Source organism: Oncorhynchus keta, unplaced genomic scaffold, assembly GCF_023373465.1.
Source record: "Oncorhynchus keta strain PuntledgeMale-10-30-2019 unplaced genomic scaffold, Oket_V2 Un_scaffold_515_pilon_pilon, whole genome shotgun sequence".
NCBI classification, from domain to species: domain Eukaryota; kingdom Metazoa; phylum Chordata; class Actinopteri; order Salmoniformes; family Salmonidae; genus Oncorhynchus; species Oncorhynchus keta.
Window position 1 is genome coordinate 415,681 of NW_026290954.1, and position 17,791 is coordinate 433,471.

Here is a 17,791-nt window from a genome sequence, read left to right on the forward strand (position 1 = left end):
ATCTCAGACTGGCCAATAAAAATAAAAGATTAAGATGGACAAAAGAACACAGACACTGGACAGAGGAACATCCCGGAGTCGCCTCTTCACTGTTGACTTTGAGACTGGTGCTTTGCAGGTACTATTTAATGAAGCTGTCATTTGAGGACTTGTGAGGCATCTGTTTCTAAAACTAGACACTCTTATTTACTTGTCCTCTTGCTCAGTTGTGCACCGGGGCCTCCCACTCCTCTTTCTATTCTGGTTAGAGCCAGTTTGCGCTGTCAAGATCTTCAGTTTCTTGACAATTTCAAGCATGGAATAGCGTTCATTTCTCAGAACAAGAATAGACTGACGAGTTTCAGAAGAAAGGTTTTGAACCTGTAATCGAACCCAGAAATGCTGATGCTCCAGATACTTAACTAGTTTGAAGAAGGCCAGTTTTATTGCTTCTTTAATCAGAACAGTTTTCAGCTGTGCTAACATAATTGCAGAAGGGTTTTCTAATGATCAATTATCCTTATTTATGATCAACTTGGATTAGCTAACACAACGTGCCATTGGGGCACAGGAGGGATGGTTGCTGATAATGGGCCTCTGTACGCCTACAGTGAGGAGAACAAGTATTTGATACACTGACGATTTTGCAGGTTTCCCTACTTACAAAGCATGTAGAGGTCTGTAATTTTTATCATAGGTAAACTTCAACTGTGAGAGACAGAATCTAAAACATAAATCCAGAAAATCACATTGTATGATTTTTAAGTAATTCATTTGCATTTTATTGCATGACATAAGTATTTGATACATCAGAAAAGCAGAACTTAATATTTGGTACAGAAACCTTTGTTTGCAATTACAGAGATCATACGTTTCCTGTAGTTCTTGACCAGGTTTGCACACATTGCAGCAGGGATTTTGACCCACTCCTCCATACAGACCGTCTCCAGATCCTTCAGGTTTCGGGGCTGTCGCTGGGCAATACGGACTTTCAGCTCCCTCCAAAGATTTTCTATTGGGTTCAGGTCTGGATTCTGGCTAGGCCACTCCAGGACCTTGAGATGCTTCTTTGATTGGTTCATGATTTTGTTTATTGGAATTCTTTCTTTTGAAGTAGTTCTGGTGTCAGCTTGGTTGGTGAGGTCCAACACCAGCTGACTGAGAGGGCTCGTTTCTGGGCTCAGCTTGGTTGGTGAGGTCCAACACCAGCTGACTGAGAGGGCTCGTTTCTGGGCTCAGCTTGTTTGGTTAGGTCCAACACCAGCTGACTGAGAGGGCTCGTTTCTGGGCTCAGCTTGGTTGGTGAGGTCCAACACCAGCTGACTGAGAGGGCTCGTTTCTGGGCTCAGCTTGTTTGGTTAGGTCCAACACCAGCTGACTGAGAGGGCTCGTTTCTGGGCTCAGCTTGGTTGGTGAGGTCCAACACCAGCTGACTGAGAGGGCATGTTTCTGGTGTCAGCTTGGTTGGTGAGGGCCAACACCAGCTGACTGAGAGGGCTCGTTTCTGGGCTCAGCTTGGTTGGTGAGGTCCAACACCAGCTGACTGAGAGGGCTCGTTTCTGGGCTCAGCTCTTGGGTTTGAAGTGCTTTATATACTTGAATTTAGCCCATTTAAAAAAAAATATTTTCTGTATTTTCATTACCACTGGAAAACAACCCAGTTCTGCCCTACATTAGTTACAGAATTCTGCATGTAGGGCTTCAACTGGATGTTTGTGCCTCATTTTAAGGTCCAGTTTATTGAGTGGCCCCCAAACCTCACTTCCATGAAGTGCTAATGGTAGGATTACACTGTCAAATATTTTGGTCCAAATTCTAATTGGGATGTTGATTTTGAATAATGTGTTTTTTATTGCATACGATTCTCTGCAGGCTTTCTCTTTGAGTTCATTCACTGCCATATTAAAGTTTCCTGGTGCAGATATGGTCACAATTCAAAATGCTACAGAAAACCTTCCCCAAGTTGCTGTTTACGCAAATTCCTCTGTAATATTGGGGTCTGATTTGTCTCCACTTTTTGTTGATAGTGGAGATGAGCCCCTGCTTCCAGAAACCTGGGAAGTAGACAGAAGTTAAAACCATGTTGAACAGTTTAAACACAGCATTTTGCAACTCAGGTGTGCTGTTATTCAGCATTTCATTTCTGATGTTTTCTAGACCACAAGCGTTCTTTGGTTTTATAGGTTCCAGGTTTTCATTTAGTTCCTGTTGGGTTATTGGGCAATCAAATGGATTTTGGTTGTTACATTTTTTTGTATGATGGTTGGTCACATGGTTAGCAGATGTTAATGGTCCTCATACACATGGTTAGCAGATGTTAATGGTCACATGGTTAGCAGATGTTATTGGTCACATGGTTAGCAGATGTTAATGGTCACATGGTTAGCAGATGTTAATGGTCACATGGTTAGCAGATGTTAATGGTCACATGGTTAGCAGATGTTATTGGTCACATGGTTAGCAGATGTTAATGGTCACATGGTTAGCAGATGTTAATGGTCACATGGTTAGCAGATGTTATTGGTCACATGGTTAGCAGATGTTAATGGTCACATGGTTAGCAGATGTTAATGGTCACATGGTTAGCAGATGTTAATGGTCACATGGTTAGCAGATGTTAATGGTCACATGGTTAGCAGATGTTAATGGTCACATGGTTAGCAGATGTTATTGGTCACGTGGTTAGCAGATGTTATTGGTCACGTGGTTAGCAGATGTTAATGGTCACGTGGTTAGCAGATGTTAATGGTCACATGGTTAGCAGATGTTAATGGTCACATGGTTAGCAGATGTTAATGGTCACATGGTTAGCAGATGTTAATGGTCCTGAGTTGGGTCTGGTAGAGCTGTGTTGTAATGGACCGGGCCTAGTGGAGCTGTCCTGAGGTGGGTCTGGTTGAGCTGTGTTGTAATGGACCGGGCCTAGTGGCGCTGTCCTGAGGTGGGTCTGGTAGAGCTGTGTTGTAATGGACCGGGCCTAGTGGAGCTGTCCTGAGGTGGGTGTGGTAGAGCTGTGTTGTAATGGACCGGGCCTAGTGGAGCTGTCCTGAGGTGGGTCTGGTTGAGCTGTGTTGTAATGGACCGGGCCTAGTGGCGCTGTCCTGAGGTGGGTCTGGTAGAGCTGTGTTGTAATGGACCGGGCCTAGTGGAGCTGTCCTGAGGTGGGTCTGGTAGAGCTGTGTTGTAATGGACCGGGCCTAGTGGCGCTGTCCTGAGGTGGGTCTGGTAGAGCTGTGTTGTAATGGACCGGGCCTAGTGGAGCTGTCCTGAGGTGGGTCTGGTAGAGCTGTGTTGTAATGGACCGGGCCTAGTGGCGCTGTCCTGAGGTGGGTCTGGTAGAGCTGTGTTGTAATGGACCGGGCCTAGTGGCGCTGTCCTGAGGTGGGTCTGGTAGAGCTGTGTTGTAATGGACCGGGCCTAGTGGCACTGTCCTGAGGTGGGTCTGGTAGAGCTGTGTTGTAATGGACCGGGCCTAGTGGCGCTGTCCTGAGGTGGGTCTGGTAGAGCTGTGTTGTAATGGACCGGGCCTAGTGGCACTGTCCTGAGGTGGGTCTGGTAGAGCTGTGTTGTAATGGACCGGGCCTAGTGGCGCTGTCCTGAGGTGGGTCTGGTTGAGCTGTGCTGTGTTGGGACTGGTCTTGTAGAGCTGTGTTGTAATGGACCGGGCCTAGTGGCGCTGTCCTGAGGTGGGTCTGGTTGAGCTGTCCTGAGGTGGGTCTGGTAGAGCTGTGTTGTAATGGACCGGGCCTAGTGGAGCTGTCCTGAGGTGGGTCTGGTTGAGCTGTGCTGTAATAAGCCGTGTCTGGCTATTCTGGTGGGGGTACTATTGATGGGTGTGGGCCCCTGCCAAGAGTTGCATCCTTTAGATCCATAGCAAAGGTTCTGATACTGTCCTGATCCAGATGTATATTATCATATAAGTGTTGACATGTCAGAGTGGGGTGGTGAGCCGTTCTGACGTTGAGCAGTGAGGCACAGTTCACAGTGATCTGTTGATTCATTTTGTTGACTATCTGTCCTGGGGAGGGTGGTAGGCTGGAGCAGACTGGGAGGCTGGTTGGTTGACCTGGGCTGGGGGAGGCTGGTTGGTTGACCTGGGCTGGGGGAGGCTGGTTGGTTGACCTGGGCTGGAGCAGACTGGGAGGCTGGTTGGTTGACCTGGGCTGGAGCAGACTGGGTGGCTGGTTGGTTGACCTGGGCTGGGGCAGACTGGGAGGCTGGTTGGTTGACCTGGGCTGGGGCAGACTGGGAGGCTGGTTGGTTGACCTGGGCTGGGGGAGGCTGGTTGGTTGACCTGGGCTGGGACAGACTGGGAGGCTGGTTGGTTGACCTGGGCTGGGGCAGACTGGGAGGCTGGTTGGTTGACCTGGGCTGGGGGAGGCTGGTTGGTTGACCTGGGCTGGGGCAGACTGGAAGGCTGGTTGGTTGACCTGGGCTGGGGCAGACTGGGAGGCTGGTTGGTTGACCTGGGCTGGGGAGGCTGGTTGGTTGACCTGGGCTGGGGCAGACTGGGAGGCTGGTTGGTTGACCTGGGCTGGGGCAGACTGGGAGGCTGGTTGGTTGACCTGGGCTGGGGCAGACTGGGAGGCTGGTTGGTTGACCTGGGCTGGGGGAGGCTGGTTGGTTGACCTGGGCTGGGGAGGCTGGTTGGTTGACCTGGGCTGGGGCAGACTGGGAGGCTGGTTGGTTGACCTGGGCTGGGGCAGACTGGGAGGCTGGTTGGTTGACCTGGGCTGGGGGAGGCTGGTTGGTTGACCTGGGCTGGGGCAGACTGGAAGGCTGGTTGGTTGACCTGGGCTGGGGAGGCTGGTTGGTTGACCTGGGCTGGGGCAGACTGGGAGGCTGGTTGGTTGACCTGGGCTGGGGGAGGCTGGTTGGTTGACCTGGGCTGGGGCAGTCTGGGAGGCTGGTTGGTTGACCTGGGCTGGGGCAGACTGGGAGGCTGGTTGGTTGACCTGGGCTGGGGCAGACTGGGAGGCTGGTTGGTTGACCTGGGCTGGGGCAGACTGGGAGGCTGGTTGGTTGACCTGGGCTGGGGCAGACTGGGAGGCTGGTTGGTTGACCTGGGCTGGGGAGGCTGGTTGGTTGACCTGGGCTGGGGCAGACTGGGAGGCTGGTTGGTTGACCTGGGCTGGGGGAGGCTGGTTGGTTGACCTGGGCTGGGGCAGACTGGGAGGCTGGTTGGTTGACCTGGGCTGGAGCAGACTGGGAGGCTGGTTGGTTGACCTGGGCTGGGGCAGACTGGGAGGCTGGTTAGTTGACCTGGGCTGGGGCAGACTGGGAGGCTGGTTAGTTGACCTGGGCTGGGGGAGGCTGGTTGGTTGACCTGGGCTGGGGCAGACTGGGAGGCTGGTTGGTTGACCTGGGCTGGAGCAGACTGGGAGGCTGGTTGGTTGACCTGGGCTGGGGCAGACTGGGAGGCTGGTTGGTTGACCTGGGCTGGGGGAGGCTGGTTGGTTGACCTGGGCTGGAGCAAACTGGGAGGCTGGTTGGTTGACCTGGGCTGGAGCAGACTGGGAGGCTGGTTGGTTGACCTGGGCTGGGGCAGACTGGGAGGCTGGTTGGTTGACCTGGGCTGGGGGAGGCTGGTTGGTTGACCTGGGCTGGGGGAGGCTGGTTGGTTGACCTGGGCTGGAGCAAACTGGGAGGCTGGTTGGTTGACCTGGGCTGGAGCAGACTGGGAGGCTGATTGGTTGACCTGGGCTGGAGCAGACTGGGAGGCTGGTTAGTTGACCTGGGCTGGAGCAGACTGGGAGGCTGGTTGGTTGACCTGGGCTGGGGGAGGCTGGTTGGTTGACCTGGGCTGGAGCAAACTGGGAGGCTGGTTGGTTGACCTGGGCTGGGGCAGACTGGGAGGCTGGTTGGTTGACCTGGGCTGGGGCAGACTGGGAGGCTGGTTGGTTGACCTGGGCTGGAGCAGACTGGGAGGCTGGTTGGTTGACCTGGGCTGGGGGAGGCTGGTTGGTTGACCTGGGCTGGGGGAGGCTGGTTGGTTGACCTGGGCTGGAGCAAACTGGGAGGCTGGTTGGTTGACCTGGGCTGGAGCAGACTGGGAGGCTGATTGGTTGACCTGGGCTGGAGCAGACTGGGAGGCTGGTTAGTTGACCTGGGCTGGAGCAGACTGGGAGGCTGGTTGGTTGACCTGGGCTGGGGCAGACTGGGAGGCTGGTAGGTTGACCTGGGCTGGGGGAGGCTGGTTGGTTGACCTGGGCTGGGGAGGCTGGTTGGTTGACCTGGGCTGGAGCAAACTGGGAGGCTGGTTGGTTGACCTGGGATGGAGCAGACTGGGAGGCTGATTGGTTGACCTGGGCTGGAGCAGACTGGGAGGCTGATTGGTTGACCTGGGCTGGAGCAGACTGGGAGGCTGGTTAGTTGACCTGGGCTGGAGCAGACTGGGAGGCTGGTTGGTTGACCTGGGCTGGGGCAGACTGGGAGGCTGGTAGGTTGACCTGGGCTGGGGCAGACTGGGAGGCTGGTAGGTTAACCTACTCTGGAGCAGACTAGGGAGGCTGGTTAGTTGGAGGTTAGGAGGTGCAGCTCGGTTTCCGGCCCAAAATCTTTTCTGGATTTTGATAATTAGTAGGTATCTGCCTAATTCTGCTCTCTGTGCATCTCTCTCTCTCTCCCTCTCTCTCCCCCGTTCCTGTCTCACTCCCCCGTACCTCTCTCTCTCCCCCGTTCCTGTCTCACTCCCCCGTACCTCTCTCTCTCCCCCGTTCCTGTCTCACTCCCCCGTACCTCTCTCTCTCTCCCCCGTTCCTGTCTCACTCCCCCGTACCTCTCTCTCTCCCCCGTCCCTCTCTCTCTCCCCCGTTCCTGTCTCACTCCCCCGTACCTCTCTCACTCCCCCGTTCCTCTCTCACTCCCCCGTACCTCTCTCTCCCCCGTACCTCTCTCTCCCCGTACCTCTCTCTCCCCGTTCCTCTCTCTCTCCCCGTTCCCCCTCTCCCTCTCCCCCGTTCCTCTCTCTCTCCCCGTTCCTGTCTCACTCCCCCGTACCTCTCCCCCGTCCTCCTCTCTCTCTCCCCCGTTCCTCTCTCTCTCCCCCGTTCCTCTCTCTCTCCCCGTTCCCCTCTCTCTCCCCGTTCCCCTCTCTCTCCCCCGTTCCCCTCTCTCTCCCCCGTTCCCCTCTCTCTCCCCGTTCCTCTCTCTCCCCGTTCCTCTCTCTCCCCCGTTCCTCTCTCTCTACCCCGTTCCCCTCTCTCCCCGTTCCTCTCTCTCTACCCCGTTCCTCTCTCACTCCCCCGTACCCTCTCTCTCCCCGTTCCTCTCTCTCTCCCCGTTCCTCTCTCTCTCCCCGTTCCCTCTCTCTCCCCCGTTCCTCTCTCTCTCCCCCGTTCCTCTCTCTCTCCCCCGTTCCTCTCTCTCTCCCCCGTTCCTCTCTCTCTCCCCGTTCCCCTCTCTCTCCCCGTTCCCCTCTCTCTCCCCCGTTCCTCTCTCTCTACCCCGTTCCTCTCTCTCCCCCGTTCCTCTCTCTCTACCCCGTTCCTCTCTCTCTACCCCGTTCCTCTCTCTCCCCCGTACCTCTCTCGCTCGGCCTGTTCCTTTCTTCCCATTTCTCTCCCTCTGAGACACATTGACTGGGCTGTGCTCAGTGGGAAGTTAGCTGAGGCCTCTATCCCTGCCTCCCTATTGGTTGAGGCAGGTCACATGTCCAGGGAGTGGGCTGCCTGCCCTGCTCTCTCTGGGTGTTCACATGGAATAACTCTGCAGCTGTAGTGGGAAGAGTAGAGAGAGAGGGAGCGCCCAACATGGACATGGCTAACCTCTTCAAGCACTTCTTTCGTGAGTTGACATTTCTGGTCTGATAGAGATCCTCTGCTTTTCTGTTTGGATATGACTTGGTAATGACTTAGTTTAAGATGCCTTGAAGAGGGAGAAGTTCAGTTGTTTCTTCTCTCTCTGAGTTGGGAGGAAGAGGGGCTGTTTCCCTTCCTATTTTTCCACTCAGTGATTCCTATTTTTTTTTTTTCTGGTTTAGGGAGTGTTCTAGAATGTGTGTTGTAGAGAGAAGAGGATTATGGGAATCCAGCCATGTTGTCTGTTAGTTCGGCAAGTTAGTTGGTGTTAGTTGTACACTAGAGTAGAGCCTGCATTCTTCTACACTAAAGTGGATTGTAGTTTTGTACAATAAAGTGGGCTGTAGGGCTGTAGTTTTCTACACTAAAGTGGGCTGTCATCTTTTTTACACAAGTGGTCTGTAGTTTTCTACAAAAGTGGGCTGTAGGGCTGTAGTTTACTACAATGAAGTGGGCTGTAGGGCTGTAGTTTTCTACAATGAAGTGGGCTGTAGTTTACTACAATGAAGTGGGCTGTAGGGCTGTAGTTTACTACAATGAAGTGGGCTGTAGGGCTGTAGTTTACTACAATGAAGTGGGCTGTAGGGCTGTAGTTTTCTACAATGAAGTGGGCTGTAGGGCTGTAGTTTTCTCCAATAAAGTGGGTTGTAGTTTTCAACAATGAAGTGGGCTGTAGGGCTGTAGTTTCCTACAATGAAGTGGGCTGTAGGGCTGTAGTTTTCTACAATGAAGTGGGCTGTAGGGCTGTAGTTTTCTCCAATAAAGTGGGTTGTAGTTTTCAACAATGAAGTGGGCTGTAGGGCTGTAGTTTCCTACAATGAAGTGGGCTGTAGTTTCCTACAATGAAGTGGGCTGTAGGGCTGTAGTTTCCCACAATAAAGTGGGCTGTAGTTTTCTACAATGAAGTGGGCTGTAGGGCTGTAGTTTCCTACAATAAAGTGGGCTGTAGGGCTGTAGTTGTTATTTTTTACACTAGAGAAAGCTTTAGTTTTATAAACTGTACCGTAGTTTTTCCTGATTCATAATCCTTCCTAAATTCCATGTTTTGGAACTGTACAAGATTATGTGTAAAGATTACTAAAACATCAACTAGGCTAGCTGCTTTCAATCTGTGGGAGGCTTACTGCTGGGAGGCTAGCTGCTTTCAATCTGTGGGAGGCTTACTGCTGGGAGGCTAGCTGCTTTCAATCTGTGGGAGGCTTACTGCTGGGAGGCTAGCTGATTTCAATCTGTGGGAGGCTTACTGCTGGGAGGCTAGCTGCTTTCAATCTGTGGGAGGCTTACTGCTGGGAGGCTAGCTGCTTTCAATCTGTGGGAGGCTTACTGCTGGGAGGCTAGCTGCTTTCAATCTGTGGGAGGCTTACTGCTGGGAGGCTAGCTGCTTTCAATCTGTGGGAGGCTTACTGCTGGGAGGCTTACTGCTGGGAGGCTTACTGCTGGGAGGGTTACTGCTGGGAGGCTAGCTGCTTTCAATCTGTGGGAGGCTTACTGCTGGGAGGCTTACTGCTGGGAGGCTTACTGCTGGGAGGCTTACTGCTGGGAGGGTTACTGCTGGGAGGCTTACTGCTGGGAGGCTTACTGCTGGGAGGCTTACTGCTGGGAGGGTTACTGCTGGGAGGCTTACTGCTGGGAGGCTTACTGCTGGGAGGGTTACTGCTGGGAGGGTTACTGCTGGGAGGCTAGCTGCTGGGAGGCTAGCTGCTGGGAGGCTAGCTGCTGGGAGGCTAGCTGCTGGGAGGCTAACTGCTGGGAGGCTAACTGCTGGGAGGCTAACTGCTGGGAGGGTTACTGCTGGGAGGGTTACTGCTGGGAGGCTAGCTGCTGGGAGGGTTACTGCTGGGAGGCTAGCTGCTGGGAGGCTAGCTGCTGGGAGGCTAGCTGCTGGGAGGGTTACTGCTGGGAGGCTAGCTGCTGGGAGGTTACTGCTGGGAGGCTAGCTGCTGGGAGGGTTACTGCTGGGAGGCTAGCTGCTGGGAGGCTAGCTGCTGGGAGGGTTACTGCTGGGAGGCTAGCTGCTGGGAGGCTAGCTGCTGGGAGGCTTACTGCTGGGAGGGTTACTGCTGGGAGGGTTACTGCTGGGAGGCTAGCTGCTGGGAGGGTTACTGCTGGGAGGCTAGCTGCTTTCAATCTGTGGGAGGCTTACTGCTGGGAGGGTTACTGCTGGGAGGCTAGCTGCTTTCAATCTGTGGGAGGCTTACTGCTGGGAGGGTTACTGGTGGGAGGCTAACTGCTGGGAGGCTTACTGCTGGGAGGCTAGCTGCTTTCAATCTGTGGGAGGCTTACTGCTGGGAGGGTTACTGCTGGGAGGCTAGCTGCTGGGAGGGTTACTGCTGGGAGGCTCGCTGCTTTCAATCTGTGGGAGGCTTACTGCTGGGAGGGTTACTGCTGGGAGGCTAGCTGCTGGGAGGGTTACTGCTGGGAGGCTAGCTGCTTTCAATCTGTGGGAGGCTTACTGCTGGGAGGGTTACTGCTGGGAGGCTAACTGCTGGGAGGGTTACTGCTGGGAGGCTAACTGCTGGGAGGCTCGCTGCTTTCAATCTGTGGAGTTGTAATTTCTGGGAGGGTTACTGCTGGGAGGCTTACTGCTGGGAGGCTTACTGCTGGGAGGGTTACTGCTGGGAGGGTTACTGCTGGGAGGGTTACTGTTGGGAGGGTTACTGCTGGGAGGGTTACTGCTGGGAGGGTTACTGCTGGGAGGGTTACTGCTGGGAGGCTAACTGCTGGGAGGCTAACTGCTGGGAGGCTAACTGCTGGGAGGCTTACTGCTGGGAGGCTTACTGCTGGGAGGCTTACTGCTGGGAGGCTTACTGCTGGGAGGGTTACTGCTGGGAGGCTTACTGCTGGGAGGCTTACTGCTGGGAGGTTACTGCTGGGAGGGTTACTGCTGGGAGGGTTACTGCTGGGAGGCTTACTGCTGGGAGGCTTACTGCTGGGAGGCTTACTGCTGGGAGGCTTACTGCTGGGAGGCTTACTGCTGGGAGGGTTACTGCTGGGAGGGTTACTGCTGGGAGGGTTACTGCTGGGAGGGTTACTGCTGGGAGGCTTACTGTTGGGAGGCTTACTGCTGGGAGGGTCTTTGGGTTGTGGGTCACTCCCCCTCTCTAATGAGTTACAGTAGGGGGGTGTGGTGGAAGAGCTTTGGGTTGTGGGTCACTCCCCCTCTCTAATGAGTTACAGTAGGGGGCTTTGGCTTCCAGGTAGAACAAGATAGTTATTGTGTCATAGAATGGGGTCTCCTGTCTGTCTATATGTATGTTGATTGATGAGTCCAGGGTATCTACTCTTCAGCCAGTCAGTTATCAGGAGCAGGATGGTGTGTACTGTACTTTAATAGACAGAGATGCTACTCTCCTCTCTTCACCCTCATCTCCTCATCTCCTCTCTTCACCCTCATCTCCTCTCTTCACCCTGAGGGAGTTTCTTCCACCCTCCTCAGCCCTCTCTTGACTGGGCTCCTCTCTTCACCCTCATCTCCTCAGTCTAGGGACCCTCATCTCCTCTCTTCACCCTCATCTCCTTCTTCACCCTCATCTCCTCTCTTCACCCTGGATCTGAGGTGCCTCCCCTCTTCACCCTCCTCACCATCTCCTCTCGGATTCACCCTCCTCTCCTCTCGTGAGAGAACTTGGGAAGGTTCACCCTCCTCTCCTTCCTCTCTTCAGGGGTTTAATCTCCAGGGAGCCCACCCAGCCTCTCTTCACCCTCATCTGCCTCTCTTCACCCCTCATCTCCTCTCTTCACCCTCCTCTCCTCTGTTCTCTTGAACCCTCCTCTCTTCACCCTCATCTCCTCTCTTCACCCTCCTCTCCTCTCTTCACCCTCATCTCCTCTCTCACCCTCCTCTCCTATCCTCTATTCATCCTCCTCTCTTCACCCTCATCTCCTCTCTTCACCCTCCTCTCCTCTCTTCACCCTCATCTCCTCTCTTCACCCTCATCTCCTCTCTTCACCATCATCTCCTCTCTTCACCCTCTTCACCCTCATCTCCTCTCTTCACCCTCATCTCCTCTCTTCACCCTCATCTCCTCTCTTCACCCTCCTCTCCTCTCTTCACCCTCATCTCCTCTCTTCACCCTCCTCTCCTATCCTCTCTTCACCCTCATCTCCTCTCTTCACCCTCATCTCCTCTCTTCACCCTCATCTCCTCTCTTCACCCTCATCTCCTCTCTTCACCCTCCTCTCCTATCTTCACCCTAGGTCTCTCCTCTCTTCACCCTCATCTCTTCACCCTCCTCTCCTCTCTTCACCCTCATCTCCTCTCTTCACCCTCCTATTCTCTCTTCACCCTCCTCTCTTCACCCTCCTCTCCTCTCTTCACCCTCATCTCCTCTCTTCACCCTCATCTCCTCTCTTCACCCTCATCTCTCTTCACCCTCATCTCCTCTATTCACCCTCATATCCTCTATTCACCCTCATCTCCAATCCTCTATTCACCCTCCTCTCCTCTCCCTCATCTCCTCTCTTTACCCTCCTCTCTTCACCCTCATCTCCTCTCTTCACCCTCATCTCATCTCCTCGCTTCACCCTCATCTCATCTCCTCCTTCACCCTCATCTCATCTCCTCGCTTCACCCTCATCTCTTCTCTTCACCATCATCTCCTCTCTTCACCATCATCTCATCTCCTCTCTTCACCCTCATCTCTTCTCTTCACCCTCATCTCTTCTCTTCACCATCATCTCCTCTCTTCACCCTCACCATCATCTCCTCTCTTCACCCTCATCTCCTCTCTTCACCCTCATCTCCTCTCTTCACCCTCCTCTCCTCTCTTCACCCTCATCTCTTCTCTCTTCACCCTCCTCTTCACCCTCCTCTCCCCTCTTCACCCTCATCTCCTCTTCTCTCTTCACCCTCCTCTCTTCACCTCTCCTCTCTTCACCCTCATCTCCTCGCTTCACCCTCATCTCCTCGCTTCACCCTCATCTCCTCTCTTCACCCTCATCTCCTCTCTTCACCCCCTATCCTCTCTTCACCCTCATCTCCTCTCTTCACCTCTCTTTTTTATGGTAGGGTAGCTAGATGTGTGTTTTATGGTAGGGTAGCTAGTTGTGTTTCTTTGTGGTAAGGTATCTAGATGTGTGTTTTGTGGTAGGGTAGCTAGGTGTGTGTTTTGTGGTAGGGTAGCTAGTTGTGTGTTTTGTGGTAGGGTAGCTAGATGTGTGTTTTATGGTACAGTTTTGAGATGTGTGTTTTGTAGTTGGGTAGCTAGATGTGTGTTTTGTGATAGGGTAGCTAGATGTGTGTTTTGTGGTAGGGTAGCAAGGTGTGTGTTTTGTTGGTAGGGTAGCTAGGTGTGTGTTTTGTGGTAGGGTAGCTAGTTGTGTGTTTTGTGGTAGGGTAGCTAGATGTGTGTTTTGTGGTAGGGTAGCTAGGTGTGTGTTTTGTGGTAGGGTAGCTAGTTGTGTGTTTTGTGGTAGGGTAGCTAGATGTGTGTTTTGTGGTAGGGTAGCTAGATGTGTGTTTTGTGGTAGGGTAGCTAGATGGGTGTTTTGTGGTAGGGTAGCTAGATGGGTGTTTTGTGGTAGGGTAGCTAGATGGGTGTTTTGTGGTAGGGTAGCTAGATGGGTGTTTTGTGGTAGGGTAGCTAGATGGGTGTTTTGTGGTAGGGTAGCTAGATGGGTGTTTTGTGGTAGGATAGCTAGAGGGGTGTTTTGTGGTAGGGTAGCTAGATGGGTGTTTTGTGGTAGGGTAGCTAGGTGTGTATTTTATGGTAGGGTAGCTAGTTGTGTGTTTTGTGGTAGGGTAGCTAGATGGGTGTTTTGTGGTAGGGTAGCCAGATGGGTGTTTTGTGGTAGGGTAGCCAGATGGGTGTTTTGTGGTAGGGTAGCCAGATGGGTGTTTTGTGGTAGGGTAGCCAGATGGGTGTTTTGTGGTAGGGTAGGTAGATGGGTGTTTTGTGGTAGGGTAGCTAGGTGGGTGTTTTGTGGTAGGGTAGCTAGGTGGGTGTTTTGTGGTAGGGTAGCTAGATGGGTGTTTTGTGGTAGGGTAGCTAGATGGGTGTTTTGTGGTAGGGTAGCTAGGTGGGTGTTTTGTGGTAGGGTAGCTAGGTGGGTGTTTTGTGGTAGGGTAGCTAGGTGTGTGTTTTGTGGTAGGGTAGCTAGATGGGTGTTTTGTGGTAGGGTAGCTAGGTGGGTGTTTTGTGGTAGGGTAGCTAGATGGGTGTTTTGTGGTAGGGTAGCTAGGTGGGTGTTTTGTGGTAGGGTAGCTAGGTGTGTGTTTTGTGGTAGGGTAGCTAGATGGGTGTTTTGTGGTAGGGTAGCTAGATGGGTGTTTTGTGGTAGGGTAGATAGATGTGTGTTTTGTGGTAGGGTAGCTAGATGGGTGTTTTGTGGTAGGGTAGCTAGATGGGTGTTTTGTGGTAGGGTAGCTAGGTGTGTGTTTTGCGGTAGGGTAGCTTGATGGGTGTTTTGTGGTAGGGTAGCTAGGTGTGTGTTTTGTGGTAGGGTAGCTAGATGGGTGTTTTGTGGTAGGGTAGCTAGGTGTGTGTTTTGTGGTAGGGTAGCTAGATGGGTGTTTTGTGGTAGGGTAGCGAGATGGGTGTTTTGTGGTAGGGTAGCTAGATGGGTGTTTTGTGGTAGGGTAGCTAGATGGGTGTTTTGTGGTGGGGTAGCTAGATGGGTGTTTTTGTGGTAGGGTAGCTAGATGGGTGTTTTTGTGGTAGGGTAGCTAGATGGGTGTTTTTGTGGTAGGGTAGCTAGATGGGTGTTTTTGTGGTAGGGTAGCTAGATGGGTGTTTTGTGGTAGGGTAGCTAGATGTGTGTTTTGTGGTAGGGTAGCTAGATGGGTGTTTTGTGGTAGTGTAGCTAGGTGGGTGTTTTGTGGTAGGGTAGCTAGGTGTGTGTTTTGTGGTAGGGTAGCTAGATGGGTGTTTTGTGGTAGGGTAGCTAGGTGGGTGTTTTGTGGTAGGGTAGCTAGATGGGTGTTTTGTGGTAGGGTAGCTAGATGGGTGTTTTGTGGTAGGGTAGCTAGGTGGGTGTTTTGTGGTAGGGTAGCTAGGTGTGTGTTTTGTGGTAGGGTAGCTAGATGGGTGTTTTGTGGTAGGGTAGCTAGGTGGGTGTTTTGTGGTAGGGTAGCTAGGTGGGTGTTTTGTGGTAGGGTAGCTAGGTGGGTGTTTTGTGGTAGGGTAGCTAGGTGGGTGTTTTGTGGTAGGGTAGCTAGGTGTGTTTTGTGGTAGGGTAGCTAGATGGGTGTTTTGTGGTAGGGTAGCTAGATGTGTGTTTTGTGGTAGGGTAGCTAGATGGGTGTTTTGTGGTAGGGTAGCTAGATGTGTGTTTTGTGGTAGGGTAGCTAGATGGGTGTTTTGTGGTAGGGTAGCTAGATGGGTGTTTTGTGGTAGGGTAGCTAGATGTGTGTTTTGTGGTAGGGTAGCTAGATGGGTTTTCTTTCTACTAATTGTCTTGGTGTAGTGCTGCGACTCCCTACTGGAAACTATTGCTTGATTTGACGTCTGTTTTATAAAGTGAATTTCCTGCAATTCTACATAGTAATGATTTATGTCCACTACTTTGGTCAATTGATTTCACAGCATGTTTAATCTCTGCAAATAAACTCTCTGGCTGGATCGTCCCCCGGTTCGGTTTCATTTTGCTCTGTAATAGCTAGCCTATATAGTAGTCATGTGTTCAAGCTAATCAAACCAAAGTTTGTTTATCACACAGTGAAATCTACACAATGACCTCGTCACAGTAGAGCTCTGCTCGTAAACAGAGCCATAATATTCAGTTATGTGTATTTACATTAGGCTATAGTCTACAAATAGCTTTACCATGTAGTTAGATGCCCATTGGGCTATAGTCTACAAATAGCTTTACCATGTAGTTAGATGCCCATTGGGCTATAGTCTACAAATAGCTTTACCATGTAGTCAGATGCCCATTAGGCTATAGTCTACAAAGAGCTTTACCACGTAGTCAGATGCCCATTAGGCTATAGTCTACAAATAGCTTTACCATGTAGTTAGATGCCCATTAGGCTATAGTCTACAAATAGCTTTACCATGTAGTCAGATGCCCATTAGGCTATAGTCTACAAAGAGCTTTACCACGTAGTCAGATGCCCATTAGGCTATAGTCTACAAATAGCTTTACCATGTAGTTAGATGCCCATTGGGCTATAGTCTACAAAGAGCTTTACCACTCAGATGCCCATTGGCTATAGTCTACAAAGAGCTTTACCAGTAGTTAGATGCCCAACTATAGTATACCTTTACCACGTAGTCAGATGCCCATTGGGCTATAGTCTACAAATAGCTTTACCATGTAGTTAGATGCCCATTAGGCTATAGTCTACAAAGAGCTTTACCACGTAGTCAGCTTTACCACCTAGTCACCTGGTTGTCTCAGTTAGGAACTCCCCTCACCTGGTTGTCTAGGTTTCAGTAAGAAACTCCCCTCACCTGGTTGTCTAGGTTTCATTAAGGAACTCCCCTCACCTGGTTGTCTCAGTAAGGAACTCCCCTCACCTGGTTGTCTCAGTAAGGAACTCCCCTCACCTGGTTGTCTCAGTAAGGAACTCCCCTCACCTGGTTGTCTAGGTCTCAGTAAAGAACTCCACTCACCTGGTTGTCTCAGTAAGGAACTCCCCTCACCTGGTTGTCTCAGTAAGGAACTCCCCTCACCTGGTTGTCTAGGTCTCAGTAAGGAATTCCACTCACCTGGTTGCCTAGGTCTCAGTAAAGAACTCCACTCACCTGGTTGTCTCAGTAAGGAACTCCACTCACCTGGTTGTCTCAGTAAGGAACTCCCCTCACCTGGTTGTCTCAGTAAGGAACTCCCCTCACCTGGTTGTCTCAGTAAGGAACTCCCCTCACCTGGTTGTCTCAGTAAGGAACTCCCCTCACCTGGTTGTCTCAGTAAGGAACTCCCCTCACCTGGTTGTCTAGGGCTTCATTGAAACTATAGCCAACCTAGGTCCTCCGTGTAATGTGTTTGACACCCCTGGTGTAGATAATCATTGTACCATCTAAAACGCTGTGAAATATGTTTTCCATAACCCCAAAATATGTTCAGCTGTTTGAAGCTTGTGTACAAAAACTAAAGTAAAAGACACAACAAGTCTTAAGAAGGGGAAGTATAGGAATAGCGCTGATAGAACATATGTACCACTTTTGAGTCTTTCTTTCAGTGACTGACATATCTGTAACACACACTTCTATGTGAATTTGGTCCAGGTAAAAAAAAACAAGAGTTTTTCCTTAACGATAAGGATCCCAACTAAACGTTTAAATGTTCACACCCCTATTTCTAACATGTATTGACACAGAGCTGAATACTTATTTCATCAACATTCATTAGTGTTTTATTTTTTCATTCCTAAAAATAATAATCATCCACTTTGACAGAATATTTTCTGTCAATGACAGAAACGTATAATTAAATACATCATATTTCCACTATTGTAACAATAAAATGTGAACAAATCCAAGTTTTGGTGAATACTTATGATAGGCAGTGTATGGGTCTACCAGAGCGGTGCATCTCAGACTGGCTGACGTGTGTATTGGTGTAGCCAGAGGAAGAGCCCTGGAACGAAGGGAAGTGGAGGGGTCAGGAGGTCCCACAGAGACAAAGGACAGCTGGGGAGGAGAGAAGCGGAGAGGATGAGATGAGGGAGGAGAGGAGGTGGTGTTATGGAACTATAGAGTTTCTGTCTCAAACCCGTTAGTCCTTAACTTTCCTCTCCTACCTCCTTTTCCTCTCTCTCTGTCCCCATTTCTTCTTCTCTCCCTCTGTCCCCATTTCTTCTTCTCTCCCTCTGTCCCCATTTCTTCTTCTCTCCCTCTGACCCCATTTCTTCTTCTCTCCCTCTGTCCCCATTTCTTCTTCTCTCCCTCTGTCCCCATTTCTTCTTCTCTCCCTCTGACCCCATTTCTTCTTCTCTCCCTCTGTCCCCATTTCTTCTTCTCTCCCTCTGTCCCCATTTCTTCTTCTCTCCCTCTGACCCCATTTCTTCTTCTCTCCCTCTGTCCCCATTTCTTCTTCTCTCCCTCTGACCCCATTTCTTCTTCTCTCCCTCT

General features: G+C 51.5%; 1 protein-coding gene across 3 annotated transcripts in view; it reads left to right on the forward strand.

Annotated features, from left to right (window-relative positions):
- The window catches only part of LOC118379752 (cytoplasmic protein NCK1-like), a 152,155-nt gene that overhangs the window by 99,826 nt on the left and 34,538 nt on the right, over window positions 1-17,791 (forward strand). Inside the window, exon 1 of one of the 3 annotated variants that reach the window (XM_052516618.1) lies at window positions 7,615-7,764. The exons of the other annotated variants lie outside the window; for them this stretch is intronic. Coding sequence (XP_052372578.1) covers window positions 7,731-7,764 — 34 coding nt within the window. The 5' untranslated portion in view covers window positions 7,615-7,730. Of the gene's footprint in view, window positions 1-7,614; window positions 7,765-17,791 lie in introns of those variants that run through there. 3 annotated transcript variants of the gene reach the window in all.